The sequence below is a fragment of the Schistocerca americana genome, chromosome 4, assembly GCF_021461395.2.
Source record: "Schistocerca americana isolate TAMUIC-IGC-003095 chromosome 4, iqSchAmer2.1, whole genome shotgun sequence".
NCBI classification, from domain to species: domain Eukaryota; kingdom Metazoa; phylum Arthropoda; class Insecta; order Orthoptera; family Acrididae; genus Schistocerca; species Schistocerca americana.
The window spans coordinates 150880270-150906594 of NC_060122.1; the positions used below are offsets into that span (position 1 = coordinate 150880270).

Here is a 26325-nt window from a genome sequence, read left to right on the forward strand (position 1 = left end):
TGTTAGCGATTTTACAGATGACCAGAATTTTCTCGGGTTCTCTGCCAGATCAGTTGCTAAGATGTCATGGTGGTAATTGTTGTGTGCTTCGTGCAAAGACCTTTTCACAGCTGCATGAATCTCTACTAACCTTCGCTTGTCATCATTTATGTGTTCCCTTCTGAATCGAGAGTGCAACAGCCTCTGCTTCCTCAGCATCGACCAAATTTCATTATTAAACCATGGTGGGTCTTTTCCATCCTATATCCACTTGTTAGGCACATAACTCTCCACACAATGGTGTACTGTACAGGACAGCCGGATTGGAAGGCAGTGGTCAGGAATGAACCATTAGGAAGATTTTAGTTAATAGGTCTTTTATTAGCAGAGACTGCATTGAAAAAGGAGCACATAGTCAGGCCTATGGAGGCGAGGGTGAGCCAGAGCATAGTCAGGGGCGAAATGTAGTTCATGTAGCTAAGGAAAAATGGTGTCTGCCATTCGGACAAGTCTGACTGGTGTGGCAGCTACTGAAAAAACAGTCCGTGGTGCTGCAGCACCGGGAAGGGCAGGAGATGTTGGCTGCTACAGGGCACACAATCGAAAGAGAGCTCCGGCGGAGGGCGGCAGAGTACATCCAGCTCAGCCACACGGCTTCCTCAGCCCTGATTGGTCAGAAGCTGAGAAACCTGCGGGGCGGCATGGAAATTTCCAGAGTGTGGCCTGCTCAGTGTTGCAGAGATAGTGTTACCTTGTTAGGACACGAGGGAGGCGCATGATCGAGATTGCCTATCCCGGTGCTGACTTGCTGGTCCTGGATCATGGGATGGGAAAGTTACAGGCAGCTGAAGCTGCCGGCTACTGCTTGAGGATAAAGTGACTTTTGAAAGCGAATAAAAAATAAAATAAAATCCCCTACTTTCGGCCTACTATCAGCTCATCCTTACAGTACAATCTGCGTAAACTTTGCCCATAATTCCTCTACATCCATCTTACTGGAACTAAATGATTCGAATTCACTGTTTAAGTGAGATGTTAATAATTGCTTATGTGAGATGTTAATAACTGCTTATTTGCTCTATCTATCAGAAACACTCTCCTAGCCTTCTTGACTGCTTTATTCACTTTCATAATCATAGTTTCTATAATGGCATCATGATCACTAATCCCCATTTCTATACTGACATTGTCGATGAGGTCTGGCCTATTTTTAGCTACCAGGTTTAAGATGTTTCTATTGTGTCTGGGCTGCCAAGCTAGCTGCTCAAGATAATTTTCAGAAAATGCATTCAAAAGTACGTCGCATAACTGTCTGTACCCCCCCCCCCCCCTCCCCTCCCCTGCCCCGCAGTGAATCCATAGGCATCCCAGTCTATACTTGGCATGTTAAAGTCGCCTCCAACTAGTATTGCATGATCTGGGTATTTACATGCTATCGACCATAGACTTCCTGTGAATGACTCTAGAATTTCACAGCAGAATCGTGTGGCCCATAAAACCATCCAACAATTAACTTTGTTTCACCTACACCTGTTATGCACGACTGTTTAATGACAAGAGAAGATATTAATAGGCTGAAATATTGTTTTATATAGTGATTGCAAAATATTCTAACAGAAAAACGAGAAACACTGAAGAGTTAGGTAAGCTTGGTTGTCTGTGGGGTCTAACGCATGACTTTCCGGGCAGGAAGGAGCGCCTGGTCCCCAGCACAAATCCGCCCGGCGGACTTGTGTTGAAGTATGGTGAGCCGGCCCGTCTGTGGATGGTTTTAGGCGGTTTTCAGTCTGCCACGGCGAATGCGGGCTGGTTTCCCTTATTCTGCCTCAGCTACACTATGTCGGTGATTACTGCACAAACAAGTTCTCCACGTACGCGTACACCACCATTACTCTACCATGCAAACATACGGGTTACACTCGTCTGGTATGAGACGTTCCCTGGGGGGGGGGGGGGGGAGGGGGGGGGGGGAGGGTGTCCACCGGGGGCCGAACTGCACAATAACCCTGGGTTTGGTGCGGGGCAGCAGAAGGGTGAAGAGGACTGCGGTAACCACTGCGGCTGCAGCAGGGACGGAGCCTCTCCATCGTTTTTAGGCCCCCGGTTAACATACAATACAATACATACAAGGTAAGCTTATTCATTTTGTTTATATATGCTACCAAGTTTTAAGAAAAGTGCAACATATATAACAATATTCATATCAATTATTAGTGATCGATCTGATTTTAAAATATTGTTGTTATAATTCGTGTACTACCAAATACAGTAAATATATACTTCACATTGAGCCACCAAGGGTGAGATTAACTTTTTGAAATCACACATATGGTGGTGTAGGACTGGGTGCCAGGTTTCACACCATGCAGCCATCCACCCTGGTGGACCCTCATTTATGAAAATATGACAAAAGTAATTTCTCATGAGAGACTAAAAAATTAAAAATAACCTGAGTTTACCCTGTAGCCCCATAGCATAATAGCCAAGGCTACAGGCTCATTAGCTAAAGGTCACATGTTTAGTAGTTACAGAACGGTAATTATTTTTAAAATCCTTAAGCAGAATTATTGTGGTAGTTTATTTTCATTAATTTATTTTGGTTTTAAATGTAATTCTTTTCTTAAATTTAATCTCTGCTCCTTGAATTCCTCATTTTAATCATTGTATTAAGTTTATTATTTTGCACAGATTTAATTAAGTGAATTTGTATAAAAAATGTGAATGCGGTAAGAGAGCATTTATGTTTTAGCATAGTGTGAAAATAATTTGTGTTTTAAATTCTTGTATGATGATAACCATCCATCGTTTTGGGACAAAAGTAAAGTGCTGTTTTATTTTATATGCTAAACTTTGAGGCCTAAAGCAAACCAAGGGCGGCCTCTCAGCATTTACAATGGACTGCGTGCTAGCTTAATGTGGCAATGAGAATAGCTGTCTGTGTTGTTGAAGAACAGAAGTGACGCTCCCCTCCATTGGTGGTAGAGTCTGTGGTTTATAGGTTTTTTTATTTTTCATCATCGCCATCATTACAATCGCTGTCAATGCACATCATGTACAACCCAGCAGTGTTTCACAGGACGAAAAAATTGGAGGTGGCAATTCAACAGTAAACAGGGAAAGAGAACATGGTAGAGTTACTGAAAATTGGTGCTGAGGCATTGGAAGGAGAGTCATATGTAATTAGACACATTCATATCTTGCCAATATTGACAATAATGAAATGCCATTACTGATAGTGTAGCAAATTGTCAATCTGTTGAATATTATGCTCCTGTATCCTCATTGTAATATGATCCATTTATTTTATAACTTTTTTCTTGAAATTTATACCTCAAGTAGTTAAATTTTGTCTTAATATTTTCCAAATTGTTTCACTTTACTAGCCTTTAACATAACTTATTTTCTACATGCCACCAACTTATTAGTGGTTCCTTGTATTTTTATTTACAGGAATGCCTTAAGGACATTGAATTAGCATTACATAATAACTATCCAGAGTCTTTGAAATATAAACTCTATACCAGGAAGGCCGAATGTATGGAAAAACTGAACAGATACAAAGAAGCCATTGATGCCTATAACTGTGCACTGCAGCTGTTGAAGGATGCTAACATAGGTAAGATGGTCAATCACATATTGATACAGTTCATTTTGTGGTCGTTATTCAAGTTTCCATGCATATATTTTTTGTTTATGTCAGTGAACGAATAATACAAGACCATCTTCGCTAATTTGTTCTTTTATTTGCATCTTGAAACGAAGCATTATTTTACTTACAGGTTTTCTCTGTAGCACGAGAACAATATTGGCATTGATGTATCTGTCATATATACAGATTATCTTTAAACTATATATGTTTCAAACATCTAACACTTAAAAAAAATTACTCAATATTTATATACCTACTTTTCTCACATACGTTTAATTTTTATAGTGATAAGTCTGAGAAAGCATCTTTATAGTACAAAATACTGATCTATACTTAAACATTTTACAACAAGCAATTATTAACAGCTGTCTAAAATGTTGAAGTATCTTTTGTCATTTAACTTATTGTACAGCTTGCTCCCTGTTTATGTTGGTTCGTTTGCGCTTTAGTGCTGCAGGTGCATATTGAAAATGTGCATCACACTTACTTCTTATGTAATATCTGTTCCATAAATACCAGGTTGTTACTACTCTATAAAAGATTGGTAATGAATTTTATTACTTGTTAAGTTATATAGTAGTAATTAGCACAATTAATTTGAGTAACAAAAGTCATAATTTGTTCTTAGTAGACTTTACAGGAGTAGCGAGCAGTGACTGCTGCTGCTTGTTAATCTATAACTTGACTTGCTCCAAATCCTTTAAGGCTTTCCTTCATGATAGGATTTACAGAATACTGTGTTTGTGCAACTAGACATTTAAGCACAGTAATAAAAGTAAATGAAGTTTCTTAAATAAAAGACCTGTATTAATTTTAAAGTCTGAAATTTCCCTGACTTTTACAGTTCTTCTTTGGGATGAGACACAATCTTTGGTGGCAGATAAGTTTCCCCAGAAGAGTTTGCCATATCACAGTGATGGCTACTGTCAGTTTGGATGCATAACCAGAAATAATTATCCTAACTTCTTCTAATGTGGGTCACAGCCACTATAAATTCTTTAAGTAACATCATTTTCCACTTTTGATTATAACTGCTTCTATTGAACTTTTGCAATTTTCACTTGTGTGTCATTGTCTAGCATAAGGTTCATAGAAATAGGTTAAAAATAACAGTGTCTTCATAAGGCTGTGTCACCCTTGATGGCAATAACAGCCGTTAACTCTGTTACCATCGATTATTGTGACACAGTTGTTTAGGGCTGTTGTTATTTTTAACCTGTGTCTGTGCTGCAATATGACAATAAATCTTATGCTTGACATTCGGCAATCAACAGCCACAAACAACAGAGTTTATTCACAGCAGTACACCAGAATAATGTCGTAGGTGATATAATAAAACTTTCGGTGTGCACTCCACCGCTCGTATCAACACTGGCTTAGGCTGGCCGTGGGCTGGCTTATATGCCAGATTCTGGCATGATCAAGTCAGAGGACCCACATGAGGATCAACATCATTGGAGTAGAGATGCTGTGGTGCTCAACAGTAATGTTGCACCAGCTAATCAGTTTCCATAGTAACATCAGTTGGCACCAATACATTAACAAGGGCACATGATTGCAATATTTCAATAACAAACTTGAACAGCTAAAAGTAAAAAAATGGTTTTAAAACAAGTTTTGTCATAAGATAACATCTTGTGGTACAGACTGGTTGACTTAGTGGCAATTATATTTTAAAAAATAAATTAATTAAAAAAAACTGTTGGTTCCATAATGGATTCTTGTAATACACCATATCTAACGCATTGCTTCTCCTAGCAGTAGAGCTTTGTTATTCCCTTCTCATAATGTGATCTGATCTGCATAACAAATATATATGCAGTTCATTTGGAATGATTAGTTTAGATGCCTTGGGAAGGTCTCAAAATATTTCGGAAGTGTGTTATTCATTATCTCTGTCAATTACAGCCTTACAAGTCCCCGTGCTCAATACATATATTGCACGCATCTCCTCCTCACCCAACTCTTTTTACATCTCCTCCTCCCCATCTCCCCCTATTCATCCCCTCCTGCTCCTTCTCTCTGCATCCATCCTCTCCTCTATTTGTCTCAGCCTTCCCCCATCCATGCCCTTCTGCATGTGTAGCACTTGCAAAACAGGTCGATAAAGCAGGCTGATACTGCTCGCACAACATGTTTGTCGTGCAGGGTAGCATCCATATCTGAGCTCAAAAACTGGTTTTTGTATCTGACGCATAGACTGCCATGCAGAGCAATAGTGTAAGCTGACACTACTCCAATACAACATGCCTGTCATAGGCCATTTACACTTGAGGGGCCAGAATGTAGGCTGCCCTATGAAGCAGGTCAGTAAGGTAGAGCGATACAACACGCCTGGTATGCAGGTCAGCATATATGGCAGGGGCTAAAAAAAAAAAGCACATTTCCCCCTGTGTCTCGTGAAACTTTCTGTTTGTATGCCAAATTTAGTTGAAACAGATCCAGGGGTTTGGAACGAGATTCCAGACATACACACGTACATGCACTGTGCTTTTGTATGTATACTAGCCTTTACCGAGTTGCTTTCCCCGCATGTGTTTCACACATGTTGAACACGTCTCTGTGTGTCCACAACTTCCTCCCTCAGTCTGACCATCTCATCCTCCCACCTCTATCTGTGTATCTCCTTCTCCCAATTCTCTCTCTCTCCTCCTCCTCCTCCTCCTCCTCCTCCCTCTTGACCATGCCTTCTCCTCTTCTCTGTTTCCATCCCAGCCTCCCCCTCTTCCTTTCCCACCTGCTCACTACCCCTCTACACCTCCCACCTGCCTCAAGCAGCCCCCACTCCCCCCTTTCTCTGCCCATTTTCTTCTCCCCCTCACTCCATCCATCCCTCCTCTATCCATGTCAGCCTGTCCATCCATGCTCATCATCACATGTAGCCCCTGTAATACAGTTCAATAAAGCAGCTGGTACAACTCCCACTACAAACCTATCGTGCAGGGCAGCTTGCATGTTGGGGCCCGGAACACTGTTTCTAGCACCTGAAATTTATGCTGACCTGCAGAGCAGATTGATTTGGCAACCTGATACGATTCCCACACAACGAGTGTGTCGGGAAGGGTAGTGTACATACCAGAGGCTGGAAAACACATTATTACCCATATCTTCACTTCTGTTGGAGCTAGGAGGCTATAAACCCTACAGTGCTGATACTTGTGAGGCCTGCTGGTTCTGTGTCAAATTTATTTGAAATTGATCCAGGGATTTGACAGGAGACCCCAGATATACACACATACACTTTCCTTTTTTTGCAGGAGTATTTTAATAGCAGTGAGGAGTGTAGCTGCCTTTTTTCCTAGAATTCTGGAAGTACCAAATGCAATAAAGAAAGTAAAAAATCTTTGCTATGTTTCATAATAAATCCAAATACTTTGACAAGGTGTGTGTGTGTGTGTGTGTGTGTGTGTGTGTGTACTCTAGCTTGTCAAAAGATTTATTCCAGAAGCTAGCAGTGTTTTCATTCTCTTTTGCATACCTCTCAATGACTCCACACCTCTGCTATTTAATGAGTGGTGTCATTTACTCTTAAATATGTACATTCTGCTGGAAGTTTTCTACATATTAGAGTTATTTTATCTACACTGAGCTAATGAGTGAACTGTACCTAAAAATGTATTTTTTTAAACATTTGCTATTGCAAATCACAGAATTTTTCCCATGTGTTCTGTGGTCTGTTTTGAATGTTGTCTCAAGACCCACTTCCAATAAGCATTCACATTTTTCCAGTGTTATATCCTGGCACCAGAGGAGCAGATGCAATATAATCGTGCCTTTCATGGTATCTAGCTCATGCTCCCAACCAGAAAATTAATTTAGATTGTACAGGATTTCCTTTTCTACCTACCAAGGCAGGAAAGGAGGTCTCATTCTTTTAGATAGCTATGCACAGTGAAATACAGGGAAATGAGCTCATTGATATTGCAGCCAATAATGTGTGCTAACTTCTGTCTTGTAAGCAGCAGTGTTACTGCTGAGGCACAACGTTGTGTGCCCGTGGGAAAATTAGTGCTTTGGGTGACGGAAGTAAGTAGCCGTCAAAAATTTCAGTAACCAAATAATCCTCAGATACAATTTTTGATACACCACATTTCAAGTGAATGTATTTTATATTGTGTGGAAGTTGAGCAACTTTTAATTTATTGAATTATATGCCCTGTATTTTAAGTGATGAGGAAACATATGTCATAAAACTTTTAAATTGTGTATCTTGGCTGATGTCATACTCAATTTGTTAGGTAGGTTTATTATATTAATGATTATTATTCTGTCACATATAGACAAACATAACTTAAAAAGCACTATATTGATATTTCCAGCAACTGAGATTAGAGAGATTAAAAATATTTATGATTGCCAGGTGTTTGAATAGCAGCCATCCAAACTTCCCTGGCCTGTTATTTCATCCTTCTTTCATAATTGTCTGTTACCCATGTATATACAAGGAATACAATGTGCATACATTTTAACATAGTATAGGTGTGTGTATAAGTGAATGATTGTAAGTGAGAATAAAAGGGAATGACAGTGAGTCCACTGAGATTTTTTTTATTATTTATGTTATTTCAGACATTAAAATGGTCAACCCAACAAAGAAAAATTTCAATATCCAGTCAGTATATATCCAGATTATCCTCCATCCACATTTAAGTAAATGAAAACACAAGTGAGGAAATTGAGGAAAATCCAAAACCCAGGTGAGGAAGGCATCCAAAATAGAAACGCGAGCAGAATTTCAGTAACTAATCTAGAAGATATGGTAATGAAATAAATTCCAGGAAACTAAAAAACAGTGATCATTTGGCCAGTTTATGAGAAGGTTGACAAAGCTGACTGCAACAAGTATCACACAATTTCTACTGCTCAACTATATATTGAACAGAATAAATAAATAAATAGTGATAGGTTTGTACCAAAGTAGTTTCTGGAAGAAAAAAATTTTGTGACTAAAGCCCTTCTGGCCTGTTATTTATTGTACGGTATATGTAACATGTAAGTACTGTCTCTGTCTTGTATTGTTAGTCAGTACTTACACTTTTATATAAAACATTTTATTTTCCCACAAATTTGTAATTATGTTATAGAAAGAGATAGAGGGGCTGGCCAGTACTTACCTCAGCTCAGTACAGCCGATAGATACACAGAAAACAGAACCGAAAATTTACGTTCCTTGCTTTTGGAACAAATGTTCCTTCATCAGGGAGGAGAGAGGGGAAAGAAAGGGAAGAAGGGAAAGTGGATTCAGTTACTCACAACCCAGGTTATGAAGCAACAGGGAAATGAAAACAGGGAGGGTAGCAAGGATGGAGGAATGGTTGTCAGAGGGAAGCCAAAGATATTCTACTGTAAGTACTGTGCCAGCTTCAAACCAAAGAGGATGCATACAGAAGTAAAGAGGTATATAGTATAAAGATAAACACAACTATGTAGGATGAAAAGATGTGTGAATGGCTAAAGAGGAAACAACAATGTTCCTACCCCCAGACCACACAGAAGCATCCCCCTTGTCACCCAGTATTATCCTGGCCTTGAATACATCAACAAATTACTCCGCAGGGATATGACTTTCTCAAGTCAACCCCTGAAATGAGATCATCCCTTGACAAAATTCTCCCCACACCACCCAGAGTTGCCTTTTGCCGCCCCCCTAACCTCCATAACATTCTTGTTAAACCCTACAATATTCCCAGACTACCTTCCCTACCCAGCGGTTCCTACCCCTGTAACCGACCCCGCTGCAAAACCTGCCCCATGCATCCGCCCACAACCACCTACTCCAGCCCCACTACTGGTAAAACATACACAATTCAAGGCAGGGCCAAATGTGAAACTGCACATGTCATTTATCAGCTGACATGCCTGCACTGCACAGCCTTTTACATCGGTATGACAACAACTAAACTGGCTGAGCGCGTGAACGGACACAGACGAACTGTCCGCCTAGGAGATGTCCAATACCCAGTAGCGGAACATGCCCTCCAGCATAATTCTAGGGACCTAGGAACCTGCTACACCGTATGTGCCATTTGGTTTCTCCCACCCAACACCAGTCCCTCCGAACTGCGGAGATGGGAACTTGCACTCCAACACATCATTTCATCCCGCCATCCCCCTGGGCTGAACCTACGTTAAACAACCTCACTCCCATTTACTCTTCAGTCTTCTCCTCTTTCCCTTTCCTCTTTAGCCATTCACGCATCTTTTCATCCTACATAGTTGTGTTTATCTTTATACTATATACCTCTTTACTTCTGTATGCATCCTTTTTGGTTTGAAGCTGGCACAGTACTTACAGTAGAATATCTTTGGCTTCCCTCTGACAACCATGCCTCCATCCTTGCCACCCTCCCTGTTTTCCTTTCCCTGTTGCTTCATAACCTGGGTTGTGAGTAACTGAATCCACTTTCCCTTCTTCCCTTTCTTTGCCCTCTCTCCTCCCTGATGAAGAAACATTTGTTCCGAAAGCTAGGAACGTAAATTTTCGGTTCTGTTTTTTGTGTATCTATCGGCTGTGCTGAGCTGAGGTAAGTACTGACCAGCCCCTCTATCTCTTTGTTAGTATTTGTTTCACATCTTTATATGAGATTTTCCATTAATCATTTAATTACGTTATAGGCCACTTTAAACATTTAAATTCTGATGAAGGCACTCTCAGAAGTGTTGGAAACCTGGTTAATTAGACTAAAATTGTGACCAAGGGCTCATTGTGTTTCAACAGTTTGTGATAAATATGTTCTTCAGTATTTCATCAAAAAGATGTGAGAACACTAAGAAGAAATGTATGTGCCTTTTTCAGAAATCAGGCAAGTAACTACTGTATTCACTGGGAAGCCCTAACGAAGTGACTGATAAAGTTCAGAATCCCTAAGAAACTTAAATTCGAGTATACTCAAGTAACACAGAGGGCAAGATGAAACTCAGAAAATGTTTTCTATAAATAAGGGTTTGTTCAATCTTGCACTAGCGTGTGTCCAGGAAGTAAGGACAAATTTGAGTTGTGCGCCGTTTTGTAATATGATGGTTGGCAGACGTGGTTTTTTCATGTTTGTTATCTGTGATCCCATTAGTAGACTGATAGCTTTTGTCTGGTGAGTATTGTTGTTTGATGTTTAGTTTCATCATGGAGCAGATGACAACTGAGTAACATATCCTAGTGCTAAAAAGTTATTACAAAAACTGTGAAAGTCCGAAGGTAACCGTTCGTGAATTGCGTGTGACACATGGACATAATGCTGCTCCAACTGAATAATCAGTTTGGAAGTTGATCTGGAATTGTGAGACCACCAGTTCTGTTTCAAACATTAAGAAAACAGACCGACTGCGTTCTGTTTGAACATAAGAAAACATAGCTGTCTTGTGTATCGATGTGACAGTAAGCCCCAGAAAATTGGTTCACTGACGAGCTCAATGGTTGAATTTATCACCACGTTCACTTCATGAAATCCTTTTAAAAGATCTGAAAATGCATGCGTGCAAGATTCAACTTACACAAGCATTGCCTGCAGATCATGGAAGGAGACACTAATAAGCTCAATGGACCTTGGTTTGACAAGTGGAGAATGAGAACTTCACAAAAAGAATAATTTTCTCAGATGAGGCGCACTTCCACCTCAGTGAGGATGTCAGTAAGCAGAACTGCAGAACTGGAAGTAATGGAAATCTGTGAGTAACTGTGGAAGATGAGATGCATCCACAATGCAAGACTGTGTTGTGTGGTTCTGGGAAGGAGAAGTGATCGGCCCGTACTTTTTTGAACATGATGAGGGAGCTGCCTTCACTGTGAATGGCAACCGTTACTGAAACATGCTTTCTGATAAGTTTTTCCCTCAGTGATGAAAATGATGATTTTTGGTTTCAACAAAATCGTCTGACATGTCACACACCCCATAAAATGATTGCTCTGCTGAATGAAAAGTTTCCTTAAAAGATTACCTCTTTGCATGGCAACTAGGAATGGCCCACCAGATCGTGCGATCTTACATTTTGTGTCTGTTTTTTTGTGGGTATTTGTAAAATTAAAAATGTACGTGAACAAACCACAAACAATACGCCCATTGAAGAATGAAATTAAAAGGGTTGTTAACAACATCCCACCAGATGTTTGTGAACCCATCACTGAGAACTTCAGTGAATGCATCACTTGTTGCTGTGCAGCCTTAGGTGATCATGTGGAGAACATACTTTTGATACATAAATGGGGAGAAATTACTCATTTATGTGTGAAAAAAAATTATATTTTCAATAAATTTTGTATGTTCTATAGCACTTTAGTATTCATCCCTACTTCCCAGATTCCTTCTAAAAATATAGAGAAAGTAAAATTCAACAAGAACTTTGATGGAATTCAAGTCAAAAATAAGAACATCACTCACTTGGCATACAATGATAATGTAACCATATTGTGTGCACAGAACTTTTGCAAATGAGCTGGGTCATGAGATTACAGTGAACAGGACTGCTGTCCTTGAAGAAAAAAAAGGTACAAACAGAATATCTTATCATGAACAGGGATTTACTGAGGGCAAAATGTCCACTTCAGCCACCAATAGAGGGAGAACTATTCTATAAAAGGGTTAGAGAATTTAATTTTCCAGTGACAATTTTCCCATAGGATACAGAATGCCAGACAGAGATGAACATAAGGATCCAGGCTGGTAATTGTTCTCACTCTATGGTATCAGTCCTCTAATTAACAAACTGTATTATGTGCAGGTCATCTGCAGCTGCTGCAGATCATGATGAATGAAAAGACTACTGACAACTGGTAAAAATTGGTTTTAATTGACCACACTACCAGTTTCTTGGCTTACACTCTCATTTTCAGGCGCAACAAAAATTATTGCATTAATCCTTTGTAGGTGAACCCAGTGTTCTTCACCTATCATGATTAATGAAACAATCTTTGTTGCATGTGAAGATGCAACTGTAATCCATGAAATTGGCAGTGTGGTTAGTTAAAATCAAATTTTACCTGCTGTCAGCAGTGTTTTTGTTCATCATCATGTAATTAAGTCATATAGCTTGTGGAGAAAGTCATCGTCACCATACATCACTACCAGTTTCTTGGCTTACACTCTCATTTTCAGGCACAACAAAAATTATTGCATTAATCCTTTGTAGGTGAACCCAGTGTTCTTCACCTATCATGATTAATGAAACAATCTTTGTTGCATGTGAAGATGCAACTGTAATCCATGAAATTGGCAGTATGGTTAGTTAAAATCAAATTTTACCTGCTGTCAGCAGTGTTTTTGTTCATCATCATGTAATTAAGTCATATAGCTTGTGGAGAAAGTCATCGTCACCATACATCACTACCAGTTTCTTGGCTTACACTCTCATTTTCAGGCGCAACAAAAATTATTGCATTAATCCTTTGTAGGTGAACCCAGTGTTCTTCACCTATCATGATTAATGAAACAATCTTTGTTGCATGTGAAGATGCAACTGTAATCCATGAAATTGGCAGTATGGTTAGTTAAAATCAAATTTTACCTGCTGTCAGCAGTGTTTTTGTTCATCATCATGTAATTAAGTCATATAGCTTGTGGAGAAAGTCATCGTCACCATACATCAGACAACGATCAAACTAATGATATATTGGTGCTGATGTGAATTACCTGCAAACAGGGTTTTCAAAATCCCCATTATTTTACCAAAAAACTCCCAAGGATGACCTTAAATCCATAAAAAATGCAAATGCTGGAAAATTGTGAAGCCAGTACATTTGCAAGTTGGATAAAATTTATAAGAGCCCAAACATTGTGAGCTGATGAAAATCAAATCTTAAGGGGGTACACACCAATGGTGTGTGAACTGCATGGGCTTATTCTTTCTCGAATAAGTCCTTGACAGAGGGCAAGATAAATATGGGAAACACAAGGATCTGCTGTAGATCAGTATATGGGGGGAGGCAGTTTGATGGCAAAAACTGATGACTGACAGTCATGTCAACAATGAGTAAAGTGGTGCAGCTGTCAACACACTGGACTTCAATACAGAATCTGTGGGAGTCACATCCTCCACTGGTGTATGATAATGCTCACCAAGTCCAAAGCGTTGTTACATTCAGTAAACTATGCATGATCCCTATGCCATACAACATGACAACTCTGGAAAGTTGGCCATTCTTGGTAGAATCTGATTCATAATATTTGAGCTGCTTCAGTGACCACAGTGTGGTGCAACAGTGGAATGTTGTATGTCACAGCAGTAGGGGATTGTGGTTTATCTGCTTTGATAAATCTCAAGAAAAGAAAAAAATCTTCTATCTTTAGTGTTGTCTTATTTGTTCTCTATTCCACCTCATGCCTTCTTACTAAAGTTCTAGTGGCTCCATTTGCATGCACCTGCTTGTTCTATACCTGTGTGCTTTGATCTAAACCCCACGTGTTGTTTCTCCTTTTCCTTGTGTCATGCTTCTTCCTTGTCCCCATCGCTCGCTCCATCCGAGATGACTGCTTATGTCAGTCACATTGTGTTACTGGAAAAGAGCGTGGCTATCTGAGCTAGAGTTCTGTGTTTTTGTTAGCTCTATCACAAAGGACTCTGTTTTCAGAATTATCTTTTAATCCCCCTTTTTTATGTGGTGCTCAAAGTGTCTTCTTTTTGGTGAAAAGTGATTAATTCTCGTATAGATATTTTTAATCAGATTTTCATTAATTTGTCTGGGTGCTGCTCAAACAGATCATAAAGTGGTATGGTAATAAAAATTCTAAGATAGGAACAACTCACAAAAAATTAGGTGTGATTGTGTGTGTGTGTGTGTGTGTGTGTGTGTGTGTGTGTGTGTGTGTATGTGTGTGTGTGTAAAAATATCTCAACCTGTCATTACAGCATAGTTGAAATCCTGTTAGTCTCTGCTTAATGCTATAATTTGTTTCATGTTCCCAAAAGAGCCTCCTTTAAGGTTATGAATATTGTACTGACTTACTTTTTCTAGGCTGTAGTTTTCCTTCTTCTTCTTACTCTTCAATATAACCAGTGTGTCTTGTGAAGGAGTGCTGTGTAGTGCAATTTGTCTTCCATAAATCTGTTTAGTGTCAAAGCAGTTTATCTACATTATCATCACAGAGACTGTAACTTGCATATGAAAAAAACTGTATGTAGCTGCTGTTGAATTTATATTCATCTGTACACCTTTTGTCAAATTCCCTCACTGTTGTTATCTGGGAGTTGAAAATTGTTTGGAATGTGTCTTTCATAAGAAAGACAAATTTACTGTTGTTGTCCATCACACCTACGTTACTCATTTACAGTATTGTGTGAACACATCCTCCTCAATCTTACTAGCTCCTTTGTATTCATTACATATACTCATGGTAAATATTTTTTTTTCTAATAGAGCGACATGTTTTTAAATTTATAGGTGATGCAGAAGAAAAAGAATTGCAAATTATAATGAATAAATCAACAATACAGATGAAACTTAAGGACTCACTGTCTGAGAGCAATGTTACTAAGGACTGCAGTGATTTAGGAACAAGTGGTGAAAGAGAAATGAAGTTAGTGGACAAAATTCCAGTAGTTTCTCATGGTGAAAGTGAAAATTTTGCTTATGCATCAGCAGCCTTATCCCTTAGGTCAGTTACATTTCTAACACTTAAATTATTTTCCTATAGAAAATGTTTTCATTTATCTATTGCATTGTCTGTGTTCTCAGTTGTTAATTACTCTGTGTTGAATTGCTTAGGTATAATACATCAAAAGGAAGACATGTTGTAGCTAAACAGGATCTAAGAGCTGGAGATATAATCTTCGTGGAGAAACCATATGCATTTGTACTGCTCCCCGATTACTGCAGACAATATTGTCATCACTGTTGTAAGCAATGTGCAACACCCATCCCGTAAGAACTGCATGTTTCTATAGTAATACTAAGATATCTTGATCTCATACTCCATTGTCTCTCTTCTATTTAATTTTTGTTCAATCAGTCGCCTGTATCAGTGACACAATGTCAAGGAATATATCTAAACATGATGGTATGTTTTGCGGGTTTTAGCAGACCCAACAGTTCCATTTTGTATCCAGTATTTTGACGACTGACCTGTTGGTCTTCTTCTGGTCCTCTGAGCATACGTCTTACTTGTGCTTGCTGCCAGGACCACAGCTAAACTAAAAGTTTTGTTGCTATTAGATTCCTCTTTATAGCCACATTGTAATCCCAGAACCTGTGGTGCCCTTTAAACCACATTCGCTTTCGTGATCATTTGTCACTAATCCATGAAAAGCATATACCCTTATTCTTGTAGACTTCATAGTCATGAAGATAATGGGGGCTTCAGTTGATAAGAACTTATTGGATAAATGCATATTATTTCTTATTTCCTTCTTTGTGTTCTTTTTCTTCACCCACTCCGCTGTATTTGTTGTTTACAGTTTTACATGCTATTAGTTTCAGAGCAAAATGATTTAATATTCAGGCATGTAACAGAAATGTGGAAGTTGGTTTACATCCGCAACATGTATCATTTCCTGATAGAGAACGTGGGAAGACTATTATCAGCTAGTGTAAATACACTTAATCTACTTGCAGTGTATTCGTGCCTGTTGATACATAGGAACATACACTGAATTTATATGCCAGCAGCTGACAGAGCTATGCACCATGCAAGCCTGGCACTAACGTGAGAGGAGATTCATTACATCTGAAAAATGGTAGTTACTGATGTAACTGTTTCTACAACACTAAGAATTCAGCTTACTTTACGGTGGGTTAGGGACAATTACAGTGGAAGATGAGAGAAAAGATGCTGGCACTAATCCAATTTTAAGGTTCGCTACAAGCAATATTGCATAATTTATGACTATGTCATCTGAAAAGCAAAACACAATGTAATAAGCACAAGAAAATTCAAAATTTGAAAGACAAAGCAAAGATAATTTGGAGCATTACAAGGTATGAAAGAAATAGATTTGGTGAGGCAAATGATGTTTAGCTCCTGGATGATAATAACTGCAACCTGGTTGATGTTTGTTTTAAATCATTGGCCACTGTATTCTGTGAGTTCTTTGTAGCAGTAGCAGGAAACACAGGCAAAACATGGACCACTGAAACAAGATCTGTTAGATACTGAAATAGATATTGCATACTCAAAACATCAGAACGGTATTGAGCATTCCTATCCTGTATCATTACTGGTGACAAGAAATGGTGTCTTTGTGCTAACGTAAGGACTGACGGATTGTTGTAAATAGTGAAGGAGAATATATTACTGATTACTAAAGTCTTTGTTATGCATATCTGTTGTGTTTATTAAACTTACGGAAAACACTACAAACTTATGTACCAACCCAATATTACAGCCAGAGTCTAATGGGACACTGAGTGACAGTCTGTGGTTTTCAGCTATGAGTCTTGCTTCTGTCTCTTGCAGTCAGATTGACACTAACATGTCCATATACAATCTGATGCAAGCTCACACCAAGCAGTGATTTTTGAGCCCCATATCTTCCCAGCTTGTGAAATCATGGTGTAAAGAGCCATTGATTATGACAACAGGACTGATTTTGTAATTGTTGAAGGGAGGCTGGATGCATGTGAGAGAGTGCCCAGAAACCCTTTTGTAATATCATTCATGACAGGTTACCAAATGGAATATTCCAGCATGATAATGCACAAAGGCACCCATATGACAGTTTGAAGGGGGAGGGGCAAGAACTGGCAGTATGGAGTATTTTTAATATTTTGGAAGATGAATGACAAGTTAAAAACCCGTGTAATGCCAATTTTTAAATCATTTTCTTGAAAGAAAAACACCTGACTAAACTATATTTTTTTCCTTTCCCTGAGAGGTAGGGAGGGGCTGTGACTCCCCTTGCCCTTGGGTATGGATGCCCTTGATAATGCCAAATTGCAGTTCACACAACAAACACTTAGGGAAATGTATTGATCTGCCTGGTCCCCTGTTTTGTCACCCATAGAGCAGGTCTGGGATGTGGTAGGAAGATGTACATTTACATCTCAGGCTCCAGACAACAGTCTTCATGAACCAACAGAGCATGTTTTCAGTTATGGCAGGAAATTCCTGAAGATGGCATTTGGAGACTGTTTACTTCCATGGCACAATGTATGTGACTTACCAAAGACATTGGAGTAGTCAACAAAAACTATTAAGTTTCAGATAATACAAGGATTTGGTAAAGGTGTAAAATACATCTGTACCAGACACAGAGAGGAGAATAACAATCTTATAACTCATTTACTGCAAACAGCTTAACCCTTAATCGTACCTAAACTCATAATTTGAAGTTTTAACAAATAATATTTTACAACAACAATGGAAATTCCTGGATGGCCTAACATGTACAATAAAGGAAAGGCACCTACTCACTTATACCAGACTCATGGGTGGCACATAGAAACACGCAACAGAAAACAAGTATTTACACTAGCTTTTGAGCTCTTGCTTTATCTTTAGCAGAAGTACACTCTTTCACACATACAGACACCCAGATATCTCTCTCTCTCTCTCTCTCTCTCTCTCTCTCTCTCTCTGTGTGTGTGTGTGTGTGTGTGTGTGTGTGTGTGTGTGTGTACTTCTACTAGACAAATGGCAAAGCATGAAAGCTGTTTCCTATGGTGTGTTTCTAAGCACCACAAATTAGTCAGCTGTAGGTGAGTGGTTTACTTTATTTTATGTAAAAGTAACATCAGGTATCTCAAACAGTGAGTAATGGACGCAACGTACACTATGTGTCAAGTATCTAGTCATCTATGTGGTTAACAATCTGAGGTGATACAAACACATAGATAAATTAACCAAAAATCTCAGTTCTGCCCACTAGGTGCTTCAAAATCTGTCCCACTGCAGTGACCTCTGTGTGTTATTTGCAGACTTTCATTCTGTATTGTCCTGTGGCATAATTCTCTAGTGCAGTGCAGCCAGCATTAAAAAGTATTAATTTTGCAGAAGCATGAAATAAGAATATTCTGTGAGTTGTACATGCCAATATGTTACTCAGTGCTGTTTTTGACTAATAATAAGAATAAATTTAGGATGAACTATGAAATTCACAATCATTATACTAGAAACAAAAATAATTTCTCTGTAGACTGCATAGCACTGTCTAGAGCCCAAAATGGATCTTTATGTTTTGTTGAAAAAGTCCTTCGAAGGTTGTCAGCAGACATCTAGCAAGAAACTGGAAATCCCCAAATATGAAACGTGGAAGTAGAAAGTATCTTTTTAGCCACTCTCTATATAACTTAGGTGACTGTTTTCAGCCATTGTACGTAGTCCTCTTTTGCTTCCGGAATGACTGCCACAGAAGCTCATTGCCATTGTGTATTCAACCTTGCTGTAATGAATGTTGAACAAACCTTTGTGCATTAATAAGACTGATACACTTAATAAGTTTAATAGCCAAAGGTTTGTACAGTGGTCAGTAACTGATTACAAAGCTGTGATCAGTTACTGTGGTACCTATAGTATGAACTAAAGGTGACAGCGTATAGTGGTTGAAACCAGTTAATTGTAATAATCTAGACATATTAAAAACTGAGTTATACTGAGATCACATGGTCATCAATTTAGTTAGTTAAAATCAAACAATAGAAAATCGAGGATGGAATGTAACAATGTTATGAAAAGGATAGTTGCTACTCACCATATAACAGAGATGACTGTGATTTTTTGACCCTAATGGACAGAGGGAGACATTGTCCTTGGGACCAGTCTTACACATTATTCATATTACCTTTTTCTGTGTAAGTAGAATGTCACTGATATGACGAGAGTGTGCCCACAGTAACAGCCCATAAGATGTTAGAGACAGAATAAATCAAAAGTAAGTTATTAATGTTGTAGGAAAGTTCTTGTAGATTGTAAATACTGTAGGATTAAAGGAGACCACTCACCAAAAAGTAGAAGTTTTGAGTTGTTGATAGGCACACACAAAATAAAGAAAACTTGCTAGCTTTCGGAGTTATCCTTTGACTAGCTAGAGTAAAAGACACACACACACACACACACACACACACACACACACACACACACACACACACACACACCATACATGGTGCCAACTACACTAACCACTATTTTACTCTAGCTCATCAAAGGGTAGCTCTGAAAGCTAGCAATTTTTCTTTCATCTGTGTGTGTCCATTGATAATCAGTGCTTCTGCTTTTTGGTGAGATGTCTCCTGTAATCCTAAAGCATTTACATAAAATGTAAAAATGAAAACAATCAATTATTGACAAAGTTATTTAATTGGATAGATAAAAAATCTACTCACCAAGCAGCAGCAGAAATCACACATAAAAGACTGTTGTAATAGGCAAACTTATGGGGCTGGTGGCTCCGTCTTCAGGCAGAAGGGTTGAAGGAGAAGCAAGAGGGGTGAAGGAAAAGGACTAGAGGTCTAGGAAAAGGGGTAGATTTCAGGAAAGTCACCCAGAACCCCAGGTCAGGGGGGGACTTACCATATGGTATGATTGCTGGGGACTGTATCGGATAACATTTGAAAATCTGAGACCTTAAAAAAGCAGAAGACAGGGTAATATGCAGACAGAGATTACTGCTTAAACATCATGCATGAGTTAAAAAGAGTGAAAACCTAAGTGCATTGTACATAACAGAGGTGGAAGGGGGGCTGTGAAAAATAGATGGGAAAGACAATGAAAGATGTATAAAACCAAAATAGAGTGAAGCAAAGTGTTGTAACCGCGACCGTTCCGGTAGCGGGGTGGCTGAGAAAGCGCGGCGGGACCAAATGGAGAGTGGCCCGCAAACAAACACACAAACAGAAAGGACAGACATGAAACAACAACAGACAATTGAGAGAGACCTTATGATGACAACACGCAGAAGCAACAGAGTGACAGAGACAACCAAACGAATCTAAGATGGCCACTAGTAATGAAAACAAAGAACGGTAAACACGCTGTCTGTCGTCGAAGCGATATGTCAAGACTCACACAACAATTAGACTCGCTGGCTGAGAGAGAGGCAGGCACTTAAATACATGATCTGGGGTGCCGCTATTGGCCGTTGGAACCACGTGTTCCACTGTGGTGCCCTCACACTAAATGGGGGCCAGGAGGCGTGCACCACCATGGCTTACGGCGCAATGATGCAGAGACCTCTAGGAGTCTTTGACATCCATGAAGTCTGGCGCGGATTCAAATTCTGCATCGCGTGGTACCAGATCCCTCCCCCCTGAAACTTGCTGAAACTTGCGCATAGGGGCGGAAACGCCCCGGACGGTGCTGAGGTGGGCAGCAGTGGGAAGAAGAGCCGGGCTCATCAACCACTGTCGTCGGGGAGGAAGGGATGCCTGAGGTACCCATGACAGCCGACCCAGAGAGACCAGGGTGGGGGAGGGAGTCGCTGATCCACCCGGGGGCAGGGAGGGCCAGTGGCAGGCCTGTGGGGAGACAGCAACTGGGGGCAGGGGCAGTGACTCTAGGACCCCGTCCACACTCAAAGGAGGTAGGGGAGGAGGCGGCGGCACGAGTCCCGCGAGGGCATGCGGGCGGAGCTGATTATGATGGCAGCGCTCCATCCCTTTTGACGTCTGCACCGACGTCACACACCACCCATGGGCCGCGACGACCATGGCAGGCGTCCAACCCGCTTTGGGCCCATACTCGGGGGCTCACATGGCCGTGCCGGGGGCATACCGCTGCGAGGGCGGATAGTGGGGGCAGGAGGGGAATGGCATCAGCAAATGGAGCAGGGTCTGCAGCTGTCACCCATGAAGGAGCTCTGCCAGACTGTGTCCGTCAATTGGCGTAGTGCGATGTGCTCAAAAACAGGGTGAGGGCCAGTGTGGTTGGAGATGTGTTGACCATCTTTATCAACTGTTGTTTAAAAGTGCGGACAAGCCTCCCTGCCGCGCCATTGGATGAAGGGTGGAAACGGGGGCTACGGATATGTTTGATACCGTTGGCCTGACAGAAGTCACAGAAGTCATGGAAGGACGACACCGTGTATTGGGGTCCATTATCAGAGACAAACGTGGGTGGCAGGCCCTCAATGCCAAGAACTTGATCCAGGGCCATGAGTGTAGCCTCCGTGATGGTGGATGCCATGCAGACGACATATGGGTATTTGGAGCAGGCATCAACAATGAGTAACCACGTGGACCCCAAAAACAGAACTGCAAAATCGGTGTGTATGTGATCCCAGGGCTGGCGAGGCACAGGCCAGGATGCAAACAACTGAGGGGAGGCTTGCCTGGTGACGCACACACGTAGTGCACCCTCGGACCAGGCAGTCAATATCACCATCAGTGATGGGCCAATACATGTGCCGGTGAGCCAAAACTTTCATACGGGACATACCCCAGTGCCCACGGTGTAACAAACTGAGCACCCAAAGCCGCAAATCCCGAGGGATGACCACCCGATGGGTGTCTGACTCCGTGGCCAACAGGAGGACATCATCGACTACGGAGAGCCTGTGGGACAGGTGGCACCAGGGGCTGAAATCAGACTGCATTTGACGAGTAACATGGAAGGGCCACCCATGGAGCATATAGTGGAGAATCTGCCACAAGACAGGGTTGCGGCGGGTAGCCACGGCAATGTGAGCAGCCATAAGAGGCAGACCGTCCAGCGCATCCCGGTGGCAGAATCAATGTGAAAGCAGAGGACCTCCTGTTGGTCAAAGGCAGGATCAGGGCCTGCTGTGAGACATGACAAAGCGTCTGCATTAGCATGATGGGCGGTGGGCTTATACCGGATGGTCTAAGCGTAATTAAGTAAAAACAGTACCGTGCGCTGGAGACGTTGAACCGTCCGCTCTGGATGGTGAGAGTGGGGCCCGAAAAGTGTAACCAAGGGTTTATGATCCGTCAGGATGGTGAACTTTGCCCCAAAGAGATAGGTATGAAATTTTTGGACTGCGAACACGATCGCCAGGGCCTCCTTTTCAATCTGGGAGTATTCCGCTGTGCTGGGGTCAACGTCTTAGAGGCATAAGCGAGGGACTGTTTGGAACTATCCGTATCCCAATGCACGAGGATGGCCCCAATGCCGTATGCCGATGCATCAGCTGCCACATCCAAGGGATGGTCCAGAGAGAAGGGAGTAAAGCCAGGGGCAGACTTCAGCATCGCCTTTAAATGGGGAAAAGCCTGGTCACTGGCAGGAGTCCAATCAAAAGGTACCCCTCTGTGACGCATTGAGCAACAGAGGCAGCCTGGGGCAAGAACTTTAAGTAATGAATAACCTTGCCCAAAAACACCTGGAGTTCAGATAAATCCTTGGGACGAGGAAAGGCCTCAATGGCTGTGGCATCATGACCCAAAGGGCGAATGCCATCTTTGCTAAGCCAGTGGCCTAAGTATTCCACTTCCGGTTGAAAGGAACAACACTTGTCCAGCCGACAGCGTAAACCAGCAGAGTGTGAAACAATGTGCTGAGGTTTTGCAAATGTTCCTGGCGGGAACGCCCCGTGACCAAGATGTCATCCAGATAATTCACACAGGTGGGGATAGGCTGTGTAAGCTGCTCCAGGAACCGCTGGAAGATGGCTGATGCCGAAGAGAAACCAAAGGGAATGCGCTTGTACTTATACAATCCGAAAGGCGTGTTGACAACCATGATGTTCTGAGATTCGCCATCCGAGGGTAACTGGTGGTATGCCTCAGCTAGGTCGATCTTTGAAAAATACTCTCCCCCGGCAAGCTTGGCGAGAAGGTCTTCCTGTCGGGGAATGAGGTAAGTGTCAACGAGGGACTGAGCATTGACTTTAGCGCCGAAGTCCCCACACAGCCAAAGAGACCCATTTGGTTTCCGTATGACCACCAATGGCATCGCCCAGGAACTGTAAGTCACAGGCTCCAGAATGCCAGCGGCCTGGAGCCGATTAAGTTCCTGCTTGACTGCCGGCTGTAAGGCCACCAAATGGGGCCAAACCCGGAAAAATCGAGGCTGTGCATCCGGCCGTAGGGTCATGTGCACCTGAAAACCGGAAGCACATCTGAAATCCATTGCAAACAATGACACAAAAGCGAAGCACTGATCGTCCAAGTCCTGAAAAGGAACAGCCGTGGAAATGACCTTAACTTCATCAGAAATTTAAAAGCCAAGCAGTTGAAATGCATCCAGGCCAAAAATATTCGAAGCCGGTGGATGGTTGACGACAAAGGGTAAGGAGTCCAGGAACACACTTGTATGTCGCCTGGACGATGAACTGCTCACAAAGGGGAATGGAACTGTCTCCATAGGCAACTAAACGGCAAGAGGGAGGTGACAACTCAGGAGAGCCCAGCTGGGTATATGTCACCATACTAATCAGGGAAACAATAGCCTCCGTGTCAACCTGAAAACTGACATCCTCAGTGAAAACGCAGACCGTGAGGAAAAGCTTCCGCGCTGACGGGTCATCCTGTGGGATGACCGATTGCAGAGCATGGACTGTATCTTGAGGCCCAGGAGGGGCAGGACTGGAGCGAGTCGAGCGACTAAGACAAACCGACTGGATGTGGCCCTCCTTGTTACACAGCGTGTACGTTTTCCAGGGGTGGGGACAGTCAGCTCGAGAATGTGCAGTAAAGCACTGTGGGCAAGATGGAAGTTGGCCATGCGACTGGTGACGAGGAGCGACCAGAGGCGCCGATACCATAGAGACGTTGGATGACGAGGAGTCCCGACAGCACTGGCCTCTGTCAGCCAGCCCACTTTGATATCGTGAGGGCAGAACCCGCCGTGACGCCTCGATCGCCACCACCTACAGCCGTGCCATAAAGTGCTCGTTAGCCGCTTGAGCAATTTCAAAGGAGTGGGCAATGTGGAGAATCTCTTCCAAGGAGGGGTTGTCGAGTTTCAACGCCGCAGTACGGACCTCAGGATCGGTAGCCAGCTGAACCACCACATCCCGGATCAGGGAGTCCACATATGAAGCCTTACACTGCTGATTGGTGCACGTAAAATCGCGTCGATGGCTGAGACCCTGCAAGTCCATGACCCAGGAACGATACGATTGACCAGGCTGTTTATGGTACTGGTGGAACTCCAGCTGAGAGGCGACCATGTGGTAGCTTTGGGAATGATAGTTTGTCAGCAAAAGGCATATCTCTTGGAAAGAGAGAGCCACAGGATCGGACAATGGTGCCAACTTGCGAAGAAGAAAGAATGTGTCTTGGGAGGCCCAAGACAAAAACAACTGCCACTGCAAGGAGTCGTCCATGACTTGAAAAGCCGTGAAATGTTGTTTCAGCCGATGTAAGTAGATTTCCCAGTCCTCTGTAGTGTCATTAAAGGATGGGAACGACGGCAGACGTGGGAAAGCATCCGACACCCGAGGACTCTGTAGCTGTTGTGGTAACACGTCCCGGGCATCAACTTTGTCCGTTAGCATCTGCAGCGACTGTTGTAAGATGTCTAACTGGAGCTGCTGCTGCTGCATGAGCTGCTGCTTTACTGCAGAAGACAGACCAACTTCGCCTCCATTCTAGCAACTACCACCATCCCATCCTCATCGTCAAAAATGTCATAACCCGTTGTAACCGCAACCAGAACAGTCGCGGGGTGGTCGAGAAAGCGCGGCGGGACCAAACGAAGAGCGGCCCCTGAACAAACACATGAACGAAAAGGATGGACACAAAACAACAACAGACGATCGAGACAGCCCGTATGAAGACAACACCCAAGAAGCAACAGAGTGACAGAGACAACCAAATGAAACCAAGGTAGCCACTAGTAATGAAGACAAAGAACAGTAAACACACTGTCTGTTGTCGAGGCGATATGTCAAGACTCATGCAACGATTAGACTCGCTGGCTGAGAGAGAGGCAGGCACTTAAATACACGATCCGGGGTGCCGCTATTGGCTGCTGGAACCACGTGCTCCACCATGCCGCCCTCACACTAAATGCGGGCCAGGAGGTGCGCGCTGCCACGGCTCACGGCGCGATGGTGCAGGGTCTTCAATGTCCATGACATCTACCGCGGATTCAAATTCCGTGGCAAGCGGTACCAGACAAAGGGTATTTACAGTGAAGAAATGCTGAGACAGAAGAAATTAACATAAATTAAGGCCAGGAGGGATGATGAGAACCAAGATCGTGTTGCTAGTTCCCACCTGCAGAGTTTTGAGAAACTGGTGTCTGAGGTAAGAATCCAGGTGGTGCTTGTGGCAAAAGAGGCGTCAAGGTCACAAATGTCATGTTGTAGAGCATGCTCTGGCCCAACGGTATTTACATAACAGCTGATATATGACGTGTCGTTTCACAGGTGGCTCTCTCTTGATAGTATATGTTTTGCCAGTTACAGGGCTGCAACAGGTAGTGGCAGGAGGGTGCATAGGGCAAATCTTGCAGTGTCGATGGTCACAGGGGTAGGAACCATAGGGTAGGGAGATGGGTACAGAAGGAGCATAGGGTCTGACAAGAATCTTGGCGGAGATTGGGAGGGCAATAGAAAGCTATTCTGTGTGTGGTGGGCAAAATTTCAGGCAGAATGGATATCATTTCAGGACATGATTTTTGGAAGTCACAGCCCTGTCAAAGTAGCTGATTAACACATTCTGGACCAGGATAATACCGAGTCACCAATGGTGTGCTCCAAAGTTGTTTTTTGGAGGGATCAGCAGTACCAGGATTGGATGTGATGACCCAGGAAATCTGCTTTTTAACTAGACTGGTGGAGTAATTACATGCAGTGAAGGCTGAGGTGAGAATGGTGGTGTATTGCTGTAAAGAGCCTGCATCTGAACAAATACCTTTGCCTAGGATGCCAAG

General features: G+C 42.1%; 1 protein-coding gene across 1 annotated transcript in view; it reads left to right on the forward strand.

Moving 5' to 3' along the window:
• The window catches only part of LOC124613317 (SET and MYND domain-containing protein 4-like), a 119481-nt gene that overhangs the window by 34432 nt on the left and 58724 nt on the right, over nt 1–26325 (forward strand). The window contains exons 3-5 of the mRNA XM_047142014.1: nt 3430–3595; nt 14997–15210; nt 15321–15476. Coding sequence (XP_046997970.1) covers nt 3430–3595; nt 14997–15210; nt 15321–15476 — 536 coding nt within the window. The remainder of the gene's footprint in view (nt 1–3429; nt 3596–14996; nt 15211–15320; nt 15477–26325) is intronic.